This window comes from Hakea prostrata, chromosome 6, assembly GCF_041222555.1.
Source record: "Hakea prostrata isolate BN-2017 chromosome 6, UWA_Hpros_2, whole genome shotgun sequence".
Lineage (NCBI taxonomy): Eukaryota > Viridiplantae > Streptophyta > Magnoliopsida > Proteales > Proteaceae > Hakea > Hakea prostrata.
This window is the reverse complement of record NC_142605.1, coordinates 25,126,923-25,142,612: the sequence shown is the minus strand read 5'-3', so window position 1 is coordinate 25,142,612 and position 15,690 is coordinate 25,126,923. Positions and strand designations below refer to the sequence as shown.

The 15,690-nt window shown below is 33.9% G+C and overlaps 1 protein-coding gene across 1 annotated transcript; it reads right to left on the bottom strand.

Moving 5' to 3' along the window:
* Positions 1 to 2,363: 2,363 nt before the first annotated feature.
* Positions 2,364 to 6,340, bottom strand: LOC149012852 (cytokinin dehydrogenase 3-like). Its single transcript, XM_089159907.1, has 5 exons — positions 4,973 to 6,340; positions 4,731 to 4,858; positions 4,279 to 4,542; positions 3,894 to 4,156; positions 2,364 to 2,859 (listed from the first exon to the last, which is right to left on the bottom strand). The coding sequence occupies exons 1-5, from the start codon at positions 5,559 to 5,561 to the stop codon at positions 2,490 to 2,492; spliced, it is 1,614 nt and encodes a 537-aa protein (XP_089016033.1). The 5' UTR covers positions 5,562 to 6,340; the 3' UTR covers positions 2,364 to 2,489.
* Between the last annotated feature and the right edge of the window lie 9,350 nt (positions 6,341 to 15,690).

Here is a 15,690-nt window from a genome sequence, read left to right as displayed (position 1 = left end):
TCTCTTATGTTACTACTTACTATCAAGATTCTTGATTTCAATAGGGTGGGTGGGTTTTCTACAATGTGGAATGACTTTTAATTTTTTTAATGAAAATTGACCAATAACAATTTTTTTTTTTTTATGGAATTTTGCTTTTGTTACAAGATGTTCAACTATTTCTTTCTATTCTTTTTCTTATACACCATAAATTGTTAGTTGAGCTGAGTCTAAACCATAAGCCTAAACCGTTATTATGTAATCTACACCAAATTGAAACAAGCCCGAAACCATTATTTTACTAAAGACCATATTTGGGCTGGGTGTTTTTCAGCCCGTAACCAGCCCAAACCGTACCGTTGTCACCCCTACTATTAATGCATGAACATGACCCCTTGCCCCTTGCATTGGAAAATTAAGCTAAAGTGTTGATATAATCAAGTTAATTTTTTCAAAAAGACAAGATTACCCTTGATTGGAAAACCCTACACTTGACTCGTCTTCATCTTCCTCTACTGTCTGTAATCACTCATCTTCTTCCATTCTTGTATCTTCATGATTTCTACTCTCACACAAATACTATTTTTTCCCCTTTTTTTCTCATATTCTTTCATTTGAATATAAGAATAATATTGGAAATGGATAAATATAACCTAAGACTGACGCTGTTAGTAATAAGGGATGCGATAGATAAATTGCATAACTCAGAGGGTGGCTTTAATATTAGAAGGTAACTTAGGGTGGTGCTGAAAGTTTCCCAAGAATTAAAGATAGTAATTAAGACGGAATAGATAGGTTTAATGGACCATGATTGACCCATCACAACTTTAAATGGACCAGATTGATTGGTCCAAGCCATTTTTGGATATTCAAATCAAGGCCCTCTATCCTTGAGAGTAGAGATATCGCCATTTTGATGCCCCCTCCCTCACACATTCATCTAAACTTTGACAAAGTAAACACCCCTTTGATGTACGGCGGAGGGGGTCAAGGTAGTGGTATTCTCTACCTTTAAGGTTAGAGGAATTAGACTCAGTGAACAAGATAATTGATTTTGAATGATTTTACACGAAGGGGGAAAAAAAGAATAATCTCTTCTCTCTCCTCCCACTTATAAAACAAATAATATATGTTTGTTTGCAAAAAGGAAAAAAATGATATATTTACCTATCTTATCTAAATAGTTTCTTATAAAAAATTGTTGGAATAAGACTGCATAAAAAATTACCCTCAATTGTGTTAATGCAAAAGCTTTCCACATCAATTTCATTCTTTATATAGTTACCCTGTTTCATAAATGTTACATTTTTAAATTATTTAAAGATGACTGCAACTAGAAGAAATGACTTGGCAAAGTCACATATGAGGAAGTCATGGCTCATGTAGGTTTCAATTGTTTTGTTTCCATAGCAAATGACAAGAGTCTTTTTCATTGAAAAGCATATCATAGAGATACTGAAAAAACACAAGAATAACCCTAACACTCCCAATAAGACAATGCCTTGAGGTCTGTAATAAAGTGTTATATATATGTATTTACTGATTCAAGTCAGGACATTTTCAAGGCAAAAAATAATTATTGTATAATGAGCTCCTAATGCCAAGACATTTGACATTGGGTTAGGTAATAGATACAGTCTCAATTCAATTACCATGTGAAGAATTAAAATCACCAACAACCAGAGATCACAGATCTTATTACAGGGACCACAAAAAGCAATTAATGGCTATTTCAACTTCTAAAAGGTTGGAACAGGAGAGACAAAGCCAGCCCATGCAAAGCTCACCTATATGAAGTGCAGAACAAACCATAGCTTACTTTGGTCCCCCACCTATATGAAGAAATGCTGGAAAGTCAATCTTAAAAGTGTCTAGGCCGGCCAGAGTTTGGTGGGTTTTAATCCAATTATACATGCAAATGGCTCAACCTTTCTCATTTCCAGAAGCTGTGGCGACAGATGGATGCTTCATGAGTTGGGTTACCACTGCAAACAATCCAGGGAAGGTGCTTTCTGATTCTGGGGAGATTCAGTTCTTTGGTTCTATAATACCTCAAAGTAGTTCCAGAGACATTAAAACTAGATTGGGATCTTGGGTTTGAACAATAAAGAACAACCCACCAACCCTATGGATTAAGTAAGCCCATAAAGATAGTAAAACTGTAAATCAGGTAATTATTTCCATTCTATGTTCCCCAGTAGGTGTAATATCATTACCTTCTAAAAGGCACTGTAACTCCTGCTCTCTGTACATCCAATATCTGAGATGGGCATCCCCAAAAGTCTCAGAAAAGAAAAGGGAAAGGGAAAAATACAGACAAACACACACACTCTCTCTCTCTCTGGGCATTTACAATCTCTTTGTCTCTCTCTGGGCAATTACAATTTCTTCTGTTTAGAGACATGATGAGTTGGAAAGAAAGAAGACATGTATTCTCTCTTAGGGACCCCATCAAGAAGGAAACAAGAAATTCCAATATGATTCTTCTTTAGTTCTCTTTTTTCCTTCTCTCATTGGGAAGAGAGAGTGAGAGTTGTAGAAAGATTTTTGCTGTATCTCCTCTTAAAGATGGCCTGACCAGGGGCCAATATGTTCAAGGGGTCAAAAGTAGACTTTCGAGCCAAAAACTGTTGCCATTTCCCTCCAAAATGTTCCCTCCATTGTGATTCTTGGGTGTGGTGTGCCAGGTATTGTTTAGCACCAATTCCAGCCCTAGGATCAGTAGCTATGTCAACAATATTTCGGTTTTTTCGAAGGTAACCTTGTAGACATTCTCGTGAACAGCTTTTAGGATTTGCCGACCGGAGGATTCCAACGACATATACTACATCCTCACCGGAATTCACTTCCGGTAGTACAGCTGACATGTTCAAGTTCCACCTGCAGATTAAGGATCAAACTGTAAGAAAATTTTCAAATGTAATATGCCAACATTAACATTTGAGATGATTTATAACATGTCAGGCAATTCCAAGGTTGGATCCTAATACAAACCAACCACTAACTTGTGCTTATCCAATCAAGACCCTTAAACCTAACACAGACTTGGGCCCTCTATGGAACAAACCTCCAAGAACCAAAAAAGTAGGTGAGATTTCCTGATGCCGTTTAAGATTTTCTTGGCAGTTATTGGGGTCAGTCAATACAATCTGATTCTTCTACCACAGAAAGAAAAGAAAAAAAACAAACTGATTCAAAGAGATCTCCTTATATGGGACCCTTACCCATCGCATGTCAATTACAATCCCTAACCGTGCCTCCTTGAAGTCCACAAAATAAAAGAAAAAGATTTCAAGTAAAAAGTTGTCTAGGTATGCCACTGTGACAGTATCATCAGTGAGTTCTCAGAAAAAAAGAATCAATCTCCAGATCTGATCTGTGGTTTCTGAAAAAACCCATATAAATCCAAGATATTCTCAAGTCTTCTGTGCCATTCAGTACTGTATAACCTGTACTACTGTAAAGTTGATACTCTAGGGTTTCAACCACTTAATGGTCCATAACTTAAAAAGGTAAGGAAAAGGACAGCAATGGCCAATAGGTGGTGCAACTGTTCCTAAAATTTTCAACCTTCATTATTCATAAATTTAATTTCTGGGTTTTCTAGGAGGGGGAAAATTACAGCAACTTATCTTGGTTTGAGGTACTGTTGACCAACTAATTAAACAATCTTGGAATAGATTCTGACACAGCAAGATGAGAAAACAGTACAGTTATTTATTTATTATTTCTTATTATACAAAGAATATACAAAGAATATACAATGATGTGCAAGGTTTTCTTCCCCTTTCTTCTGCATAAATTAACTAGAAAGTAATCAAAGTTTCCATGACCCAGGAAGCAATACCTCATATTTAAAGTACAGAAAGAAGTTACAGGAAATAATTGACAGAGAGAGAGAAAGATGGTCTTACTTGTCTCTTGAGATGGGATATATGAGGATGGGGCCCTCAAATGTACTTGGTGAGATGTTCTCCAACAGCAAGTCTCTAAACAGGGCAATTCCTGACTTGGGCACAAACATATTCAGCCATGGATGAGGAACATCCCAGAGCCCTATCTCTTTCAGGCTTAATTCCTCCATCCTAACCCTATTCAGGAAATCAAAGTATGACACTTCTACACTGTACAGAAGTGATGGCATGAAGCTCAGTTTGCTAGATATCTCTTCAACAACCTGGAAAAACCCAAACACACCATTGATCAGTTAATCTAGTTTGCATTTCTCACATAACAATACCAAAAAATGAACGTGCAGATAAGAGAAGTAAAGAGAAAGGGTGATTGAAGATTTCTTACTTGGTCTAGATTGGTGTTCTGGCCAGGCTTATCATTGACAGCAAATTCTATATAGTAGTACACTTTAGAAGGGTCTGATTTGAACTGTGGATTGGAAGCCAAATTTTCTGGGAAGGGAAAGGAAACGGAGGAGCCATGCAGTGAGTCCTTATTTAAAACTACAAAACCTTCCAAATAATCAACCTTGCTGTCCATTTTAATCAATAACTCTTGGTCTTTGGTGAAGATATCAAAATCATCATAGAATGCTCTGACCCATTTCACCTGAGCACATTTTACAAGCAAAACATTTCATTAGGAACTGTAAAAATAATCATTTTAATCAAATTTTAAGTGTGAGAAAAAATAAGAACAATACTAGATGGTGATGCTAAAGAAGGAAACTCAGATGTCCATTTTAAAACCCAACCGATTGAGTGTAAAATTTCCAATGGCATTATAAGAACTCTTACTTTTCGTGGAGCATCTTGGAGCAAGATCCTTGCACTTGTAATGATACCGAACTGCCCAAGCCCACCTAGAACTCCATAGAAGAGCTCAGAATTTTTGGTTGGTGAACAGGTTACAATCTCTCCTGTTCCTGCAAGAAAAGAATGATTCTGTAAGCAAAATTAAACTTATAACAAAGAGGGGGGGGGGGGGGGGGGGGGGGGGGGGGGGGGAGAGAGAAAGAGAGAGAGAAGGGGTGTTTTACCTGTTACCACATCTAGCTGAAGGACATTACTAATCTGAGGGCCATATTTAAAGGTTTGCCCACTGATTCCAGCATTAGAAAGTGTGCCACCAATGGTAAGATAGAGATAATCAGTCCATGACCTTGGTGCGAGGCCCTCTTTCAAGGTTTCCTTCAAGAGGTCTATCCAAAGAGTTCCTCCACTGACATCAGCATAAGAAGGACCACTCTCCCCATCAACTCTCTTTGTTATTTTAATAGAAGAAGGAAGTGAATCCATTTCAACAACAATGCCATTCGGTGCTTGAGCTTGGCCATTGATGGAATGTCCAGCTCCTCTTGCTGCAACTGTAGCTTTGCTGAAGGAAGAACCAGAAACAAAGTTGAGAAGGAGAGATACCTCTTTGGGAGATTGGGGCCTTAGAACTGCAGATGGGGAGTTGAAGTAGATTCTCCCGAAGTCCAGAGATGCTGTGTCAGTGGCAGGGAGAAGGTTCAAAGGGCCAAAGTCCACTGGGCTTTGAATGAATTTAGAAGGGTATGAGAGGACAATAAGAAGGACGAGGAAACTGATTCTGCTGCAGAACATACAGAAATCCATGGGATACATCTGGAATTTTAGAAAGAACAGAGCTTCTGAATTTGCAGAGACGAGAAGTAGAAATTGCTGAAGTATGTTTCCTTATTTCACTGTGACGATAGGCAGCACTTCTATGTACAACTTCACGACTGATTTTGCCGTTTACAAGTAGTAGAGGAGCTGGATTCTTCAACAGTTGTAGCTTTTGAATATCTTTGATTTGAATTTGAAATTCTGTTTGCTTCAAAACAGAGTATGAGATAGAAACTAGGAAGCTTCAAAACCCAGAAGCTAAAACAAACCAAAGAAGTCCACAAGTCTAAATATTAGAGAGAAGAAAAGGAGAAGAGAATCAAATTAGAAATGAATGAGAGGCTATGGATTAGAAGGAGGAAAAATGAATAGGGAACCCAAAACCCAAGATGAAAAAGCAGTATTTACAACCTGAGAAGAGGTGAAATACAGGGATAAGATACAATAGTGGAGGAACAAAAACTCAGCCAAAAATAAGAAACTTAAAAAGAGAAAACAGCTGGGATTTCTGCCAATTTATGAGGTACAGAGAAAAAGAAGTCATTAATAGTCCAAAAAGAGAAGCTGTCACATACAAATAACACCCATGTGAGCCCTCAATTTCCTTTGGTGCTGTATCTGTTGATATGCTCTGTTTGTACCAAACAAAACCAATCGAACTTGTCTCTCTTACAGTCCTTTCTTGAGGCTTAGGATGAAAACAGCTTTGAAGGGAGAGAGAGAGAGAGGGAGAGAGAAAAAGACTAGGAAAGAAGACAAAACAAAAGAAATGCAGAGATTATTTCTCATTCTACTTTCTTCTTCCACTGTGTTAGTATTTATAGGCATCAAAGGAATTCCATTCTTGGCCCAGGTTTCAAATCCAGGGGCCCCTCAAATCCAGTCACAGAAGATAGGTGCCAGCTCTCTCTCTCTCTCTCTCTGGATTTCTTTTTTATTCATTTGGGCAACAGAAATAGTGATTGGGACTTAAATTTCATTTTATAACAAAACCTTGCTGCTAAGATCTCACTCTTAAAATTTCAACTTTGATTCATCTAACAAACTTGTTTAGAAATACTCAGAATCTCCTATTTTCTGGTTTCTGTTATTTCTGATGACAACATAATACTTCATTGACTTTGTAGACTAAGAATATGATATACTCTTTTAGAATATTTGTTCTGTATTTTGATGCTACTTTTGGCAATTAAAAATATTAGATTCATCTATAATCAATTTGATTCTTACTGGTACTCTGAGAAGACAAATTCTAATGGTTATAATTTTACTGAAAATTATCTTACATTATAAATTAAAAAAAAAAAATTCTAATTACAAAATTTCTGATTCCTATATATTTGGTTTATGTCATTATTACTCTTGATAATTTAAGTTATAAACCCAGGTTATGAATTCAGATAGGAGTTGAATTTTAAAGTCAAATCTGATTATTGATCAATCTATTTGTCGTGTAAGTATGTATTCCTCCTAGTTCATAGATCCTCACGAAAGCTATTTGAAGAATTCCTTATAACAATTTTTTTTTCACATTGTTTATAATTTAGCAAACCCCAGACACCTGGCATTCCTTACAAAATATTTATTTAAACAAGGTCAATGCTAATACACTACCAAGAAGGGAGAAAAAAAAATGCTAATGCATAGGAGTAGAATATTTTTTTTTAGTCACCCTCTGTACTATCTAGTTTGTCTAGTGTTGAAATTGCGGTACATGTTGTTAATCAATCTTGCTCGTACAAATAAACATATAGAGATTTCATACATTTAGGGGGGGGGGGGAGGGAACGAAACTCCCCCACAGAAAATTTGGTATGGATCACGATGAAGATGGAGAGTCACTGATGGAAAGTGAGAGGGAGAGGAGAAACAGAAGAAATTGGTAGAGTGTAAAAACGGAAATGTAGAAGATCAACTCCGGGCTCTTCACACTACTCTTTCTCTTTCTATCCTATTCTTCACTATTCTACTGGAGAAAAAACGAAACATTTTTTTTTGTTGCACTAAATTTGTGAAAGTGATTCGTCTAAAATGTTCTTTCTTTCAAGTTATTCATTGTTGAAGTTCTTTCTTGTGATGGACTAGGGGACAAAGATAGAGAAATTTAGGGTTTTTCTTTAGGTTGACTTCTCTTATTTTATTTGGTTTTTATACATTGTGTTAATATAAGGGTTTGTTTAACTTAAGTAAAATTATAGAGTAGATGCTCAAACTCAACAATCTATATATTATTAAAGAGGACATATGGTGCAATCCTAAACACTGTGCAGCAGAAACAGCACTAGCTAGAAGGCATCATACTAGTATAATCCATTTTTTTTTTTTAATTATTTTTGTTTTAGTCAATCTATATATAAATTTAGAAAATAAAAATAAAAATAAAAATAAAAAGTCAACATATATGCAACAAAGTCAAATGTAAAAAGCCAATCACTTCCAACAATACATTAATTGAACAAAGAGTGGAGAGCAGACCTTGGAAGCAACCGACCAAAAATTGTTTAAACTTATATCAAATAGAAGTTTATAATTTATAGAATAGTTTATTAAGCTGAAACAGGTTGCATGCATGTCTTTGAAGTATCTGTTTTAAGGTGTGGCACTAAAAATAATTAGTCAACCATGAATCATTCTTATAAATTAATCTCCTCTTAGTTGAGACATCCCACATTTGCTCCATAAATTCTATTATCACATTAAGTTTGGTTTAATTAATTTTTCAAAAGTCAAGGGCTGCTTGTCTCTTCACCCATGCCTTCTTAAACACACATTTTATTAGGTGATCAGGCTAGAGAAGGAGAGAGTCAAATCATTAAATAAACCTCTATTGCTTAGTCATCTTCTTATCAACAAATTTAGTTAGTTGATTTAATTAAAGAACAAATTAATATGAAAGATTCAATTAAAGCACATCTTTCATTAGCATTTGTATAATGTGTCCGAGTCCTTTGTATCACCCTAACAATGTATATGTCTTTTTAAAAACGTTATACATGGATGTTCATCCATAGCCGCCCTAACCAAGACGTCAAGACAATCAAGATATATATATTTTTTACATATGATGATAGAGCTTATAAATTTCATTGAAATAAAACATTAAAAGCTTTACCATATGACAAAAAAGAAGAAGGTCAGGTGTCATGTTCAACCATAGAAGAGTAGTGCACCCTGCAAGGAACTTCGTGAACAGTAATGCTACATTCACGCAAATCAAAAATAACAGTACACAAATGAACTATTATATATACTTTTCTTGTACTTATTTCTTGTCTAATAAAAAGAATAATTTCTTGAAGGCATAATTTGTTAAAAAAAAAATTATATTGTATTTGAAGATAATAATTTATATTGTTCTCCCATTTGTTTATATATATTTTCTTACATTTCTTTATTATAATAGTTATTTTTATTTTGCACATGTACATTTAACAAGAGCATGATAATGGCATAAATGCTATGTTACTTTCAAATTATTTTTAAAAATATTTTTGTACTTTAATTTAAACAACTTTTGAGAATAAGACAAGTGGATTAAGAATATGTTAAATCTACTCAATTATAAAAAAATAAAAAAATTGTAATCTAACTTTTCTTTGTCCTTTGTGTATTCTCAAAAATTATTTTAGTTGGTTTGTGGTAGTCATGATATTAACATACTTATGCAATATTTATCTTTTCCTAAATAGTTTTTTGGAAATGAAAATTAATAATAATTAGTAATTAATAATGGTTCACCAACACTGATGAGGTAATTAATAATAATTAACAAATAGGCCATGAATCCTAAGAAGGAGACTTGATCCATTCTCCCACCAACTCTGAATTTGTCATTGGCTATCAAAAGTCAAGTGGGTTCTAGATTGGGCTAACTTCAGGAGTTTATCAATCTTGACTATATTTAAAAATGAAATTTGCCAAGCTTGACTACTTCTAATCCATGATTTTGTGAAAGATGATTTAGATTGGAAGTTTTTTCTTCAAAATCTAATGCTATGGAAATTTCTCATATTCTTTTGATAACTTTGATTATTATAATTCAAAATTCTTTTTTTTTTGGGGGGGGGGGATTTGAGGTTCATTCAAATTTGTTTATGTGTACATGAACTACATCTTCAAAGTAGTTTTTATATGTAATTTAAATATATCAATAGGGAGAGTTAAACCCATGATCTCTTCAAAGTAACTGTTGTTTGTAAATATTTTTATTTTTGGGATTAGTAGTTGTTAATAGGGATAATCAATAGTGTCCCTCCTGTATTGTAGCTTAATGATTATTTTATCTCTTATACATTTTGAAATTACGAATCCGACGTCATACTTGAAATTGTTGATGTCTCCTTACTGATAAGCTTCATTAGTTAATCGAAGAACACCAATATAAATTCGCATTGCTTTTCCAGTTCGACAAGGCTAATTGAGCTACGAGGAACCACTACCTCACTGGTCCCTAAATCAAATCTTTCACATTCTAATTATCAACTTGAACTCTCAAAAGCATAAAATCTAGGGTCTGGTCCCCTAAGCTTGAACACACATTCTTGATTTAATTTACAAAGGAAAGTACAATAATAGGGTTTGGTTTCCTCCTAACAAAACTAGAATATGAGAAAAGTGGAGAGTAAAAAGTTAGAAAACCCCTCAATAATAAGTCATGAGTGGCACACGAACACATCTAAGAAAGAAAACAAAAGAAATAGAAGATTTAGTGAATTTCTTGTCACCACTTAGAAACTGTACCATAAGGTTCTCAATTCCCATAGATTCTTTCTGCTTTTCCCCTCTTCCTTTAAAGACAAAATGCAAGATATTGCATTCCAAACTCAATCTTTCCCTTTTAGATTATAACATAGATTTAAAATGATCAAATGGTCTTAGATTACTCTTTTATTTCCTACTTTTCTTATTTTCTTCATTAAATTATTATTAACTTTAGGTGGTCCTTTTATTTGATTTCCTTTTGAAGACAATGGTATTTTTACAAAGCAATAAATAATTATTATTTTACAATTAAACAAATGAGCATCACTTCATTTTTCAATGGATCTATAAGAGGCTGATGTCTACCTAGGAGATTGGGGTGGGTTTTAAGGAAAGAACAAACCATTGTGTTAAATCAATAGCTAGGCCCCATCCCCAGCCATTTGGAATGAATTCCAATCTTCAAATACTGTATAAATATAGAGATATAAGTTGTGTTTAAGGGTTTATCAAATAAAATAATTATAATAATTGTGTTTAAGGGTGTTAAAAAAAAATCATCATCTTATATTGAAATAGATTTGATTCATTTACATTGACATAAGAAAAACGTTTCCCGGTCATAAGACTAATGCAACGGCATTTGGGTATCGACTATTACTGCTTGATCAATCATGATCAACTATGTTAGCTCACATCATGGTTTGCAGAAGAAGTTTTGAATAGATCAAATTTAACATGCAATAATTTAGAAAGAATAATTCCATAAGAAGCCACCCAATTTTGATTTTTTTTTTTTTGGTGATAATAAGTATTTTATTGATTGAGAAGAAAGCCTTGAAGAAACCTACACATAAAGAAAACATATCGCTCAATACAAATTACTAATAACTATAGTCCATGGTGGATTCCAACAATGAGGGCATTGTGTTCCTATTGAAGGGCCCTCCTAGTGTCTTAAGAAAATAGGAAAATTACAAGGATCGAGGGGAAGATCATTAAAGAAGGTCCAACAAGATCTTGTAGACTATGATGTGATCAGTTATAGCTTTGCCTTTGTGTGACAAAATGGTTCTATGTTTTAACATTCTCTCCAATGAGTATGTTTTTCTTTTAGGGTTTCACACAAAGCTAACCCTCTTGGAAGTAATCATAGTTTTGTAATTTTACAAGTGAAATTCATGGAAAGACCATGAAGCATTAATAAGACATAGGAGTCCACATCAATAGCATAGCAATCTCATTATTAATGCATGCCAATGTATCATGAGTTGGCTTCTCAATCTCTTTTTACTCCTCATGGGGTTTTCAATGTTGGACCCATGGAACACTTTTGAGGACAAAAAAGAGCTAGCTGCATTGCATAAGAGCTGGGATATTGTTCTTATCAACAGAGACACCTTTAGTGATGATCAGAGTTTAATCTACTGTTTAAGATAAGATTTTCTTAAACAACCCTTTCTAGGGCTTAAGGGATCCCACATTAATCATAATTGAAACTGCTTTTGTTTGTTTAGAACCATAAGATTTAACCAATCATGAATAGACTTCTAGCTCAATTTCTTCATGCGCATACTTGATGCATGCTTCCAAAGAGGAGGGCAATATAAGTTGAGATCTCTCTTTTGATTGTTCTCAAATAATTACATAGCAAAGAACTTAGTTTCTTTTTCCTTATATGGAGGAATGATGTTGGTTTGTGCTGCAAATCTTATCATACTAATATCATAGAAATATGTTGATTATAATCATAGCAACCACTAAATGTTGTGTCACCCTTTGCTTATATCAACCAACAGATTTTATATATAATGAATAGACAAGAAACTCCACTTTTTATGGAGGCATGTTGGTAATTTTGCATGGTTATACTTAGGGTTAATGTTGCATAATTTATTAAGGATCTTTCTTCCTTAAAAGCTTTTTTTTTTTATAAGATCTCCCAACACCAGTATCAGTAAGTGTGTAGAATAAGTATCCAAAAACACTAATTTCACATAAAAAAGTGAGTATAGTTCATATTTCCTTCCAAGATTTTCTCCACTTCTCATTTCGTTCTTTAACTCTTGGCCTCTAATAAAGTTGACAAAGCTTACATTCTAGGCCAGAATATATTCTAGATTGCCTCAACTTTTATTTTTTATTTTTTTATAGAGATACAAAAGAGAACCCTGAACTTAATTAGTTTCTCCCAATCAATCTTGATAGGCATCATTTAATTATAAATTAAGTACTTCAACATAGAGTGTTAGCTAGAACTAGTATTAGATTATATAATTAGAATTTAGGAATTAGATTAGGTATACATCTTGTTGATCTCATTGGCTATTTAGTTTGGCAAAGAAAGAGACATATATATGATATGTTCCCTAGATATGATATTGACTAGACCCCTATTAATCAAATGTTCATTTGTTGTCCTTAGTAGTATAGGGTTGGCTTGATCATGCTCTTTGAAGATTTTGTTAACATCATCTTAATTGTTCTTATTAAATCAGAAAACTGATGAAGAAAACGTATGGAGCATGTTTTGTGAGTTTTTCAAACCATTTATAAGAAAATGATCTACAAGCTTGATCTTTTCCATGAATCTTCATTTAATATAAAAGAAAGATTTTTTTTTGCTGATGCGTTTGGGTATCTTAAGATTGGCATTAGGAAGAATGAAGAGTATACTATTGACTTTACCAAATAGGAGCGAAGTGATAATGATTATTCTAGATGGGTGTATTTATTTATTTATTATTGTTATTATTATTTTAATTTACGACGGAAGAAAACATTCTTCACACAAACACACGAGAAAAAAAAGCCCAAGATTGCAGTCATTGCACATCAGAAACATTATCACGGAGAAGAGAAGTGAGAAACCAAACACCCAATGGCGAAGAACCCTAACTCCATTGCATTTCAGTCCCAAAAGAACATTCCATACCCTGATTCAAGCATAAGTAATGGTGTCTAATTAATAATAATGCATAACGAACCAAGTAAACTACAAACAAAATACAACCAATACAAGAAAAAAGTTACAGGTTAACCCCTCACAGGAAGGTTACTAGTAATCCAGGTGTCTTTGTATTGATAGAATTATTTGCTATCTATAGATTTGGTGTGTGGAGCATGAGTTTGGTATATAAATTATTAGGGATATCTCTGGAAAATCAATCAAAACCCTTGCCGCCACTCCATCTCAAGCTTACGCAGCTAGGGTTGCTTCTAAGAGTTTTGCAGTTGATCAAACACTAGCCACTACATCCAAGAAGGTTGCTTCTAAAAATTCCATAGTTGATCAAACACTAGCCACTACATCCAAGAAAGTCTCTACAATTGGTACTCATAATGGCTCTAGCCAACCCAAAGAAAAGTTTGATAAAGATTACAATTGCAACAAAACCCTGGTCAATATTTTATATAATCTAAACCACCTATCTCCATGTAAATCCAACACTGTAACTTAGAGTATCTAGAAGATCACAACTACAAGAGTCCTAGAACACTGATGAACAATGACTTTATCATTATATAAGGAAGTTATGTACACAACTCTTTGCAATAGTGAAAACATCTGAAACTCTCCCGTGAACGTAGGTTGAATTCAACCGAACTACGTAAATTCTCTAGCCTTCTCTCTCTCAATCTTTAGTGGATAAGAAAATTTGAATTGAATGAATCTGCGGTTGAAAACAAGGTAATTGAAAATGTGTACAAATGATCAAACGATTCTTTATCACATCATAGAGATTTTGGTTGAAAATGCTGCATTCTAGACAAAGAAAATTTCCCAGATAGATCAGAAGAGAATGACATTTGAGTTGAATATTACATGGTCGGAAACTTGCAAAGCGTGATTCTATGCAATCTTTGATCAATCACCTAAAAACAATATTGAGGTTGACCACACTTAATTATATTATTGACTCTATGTAAAGAAAATTTTGATAAATTTTGGAGCTTTATCTTTTACAATCTAAGACGGAAATCTTATTAGTGTTATTATTATTATTATCATCTTCCAAAACATAAGGAGCAGATACTGTTTGATCGTTGATTAGTATTGGGTTTATCCTTAGATTAAGACATAAATGTTCTGTTAATTGTTGTGTTTATTCAAATATGTAAAGCATGCATGTATGCAATGCATGCAGCATGACATTTTAAGAGTAGAAGAAGAAGATTGGTTTATAAAATAAGATCTCATGCAAGATCTTGAATCACGTAAAAGATTTAGGTTGACAATGCTTGAATCCAGACAAACAAAATCTTTGATAAAACCTAAGTAGGAGATTATTTCATTTGACTGCCATTTTTTCAGCAATAGATTTCCTGCAAGTTGTAGAAATTTAGATTGTAACCCTTTTAACTTCTTCTTCTTTTTTCTTGTGACAGTTGCTTTTTTATATATTGAGACAGAGGTATTACGTAATAAAAGGCAAGGCTTTGCTGGTTCGGATGAATTTAGAACTCTGACCTTTTATGTGGAGTTGTTAGTATTTTACCAATCGAGCTACTCTTTGGGGTTTGGGATTTTTAACTTCCATAGAAGTAAAAGATAAATGCCATGGAGATGTTCTTTCCCAGTTAGGAGTTCAAGAAACCAACTTTTGAGCCTAAAGAAAGAAGATCTGAAGGGGTAGAAAGGACTAATAGCTTCTTCTCTCTCTCTATTTGGATTCTGTGAACCTGAGCCCAAATACAGACTAAGCTGGGTGCAGCCTGCAAGGTGGGCCTAAAAGCCCAAGTTCTGGTAGACTGAACCTTGTGTCTGATAAGCCCAGTCCAGGCCCATGGCCATCCAATCCTAGCCCAGTAGAGAAGGGTTTTTTTTTTCTTTCTTTTCTTTTCATTATTTATTTATAAACTATATAAGGCTATCATAGTTATCACTTGGGTTTCTTGAACACAGCCATGCTAAGGACTTTATGCATTTTACTTTTATAACTCGCTTGAAAATAGTTTCGAGTGTGTCTTGCTTTGAGAAGCAAAAAAATTGGCAAAAAACTATTAGACAAAACAATTTTGTTTCACATGATTTTTGCAACATAAACTAAATTGTACGGAAATTTTTGCTTCGAGAAACACGAGCAGATTGAGTGGTTTAAGTGAGAAAATTTTAGAAGGGGTATTTATGGAATTTGGCACTCTAAACATCACAATGACATATTTCATAAAATTTATTACAATTTTTAAAATTTTCTACTTTTAAGAGCAAGTGTTATCAAAACAACTAGAAAAGTATTTTCCTTCCTAAAACACTCAGAACTGTTTTTGATGTTTCTCTCAGCAAAAACACTAGGTGAGTTATTTTTTTTTTTTTGGTAAACACTAGGTGAGTTATCAAATGATACTCAATGTTCATTTAATTTCAACCTCTAAATACAATAAAAATTATATTCAATCAATTTTTTCATAAAAAAATAAAAGT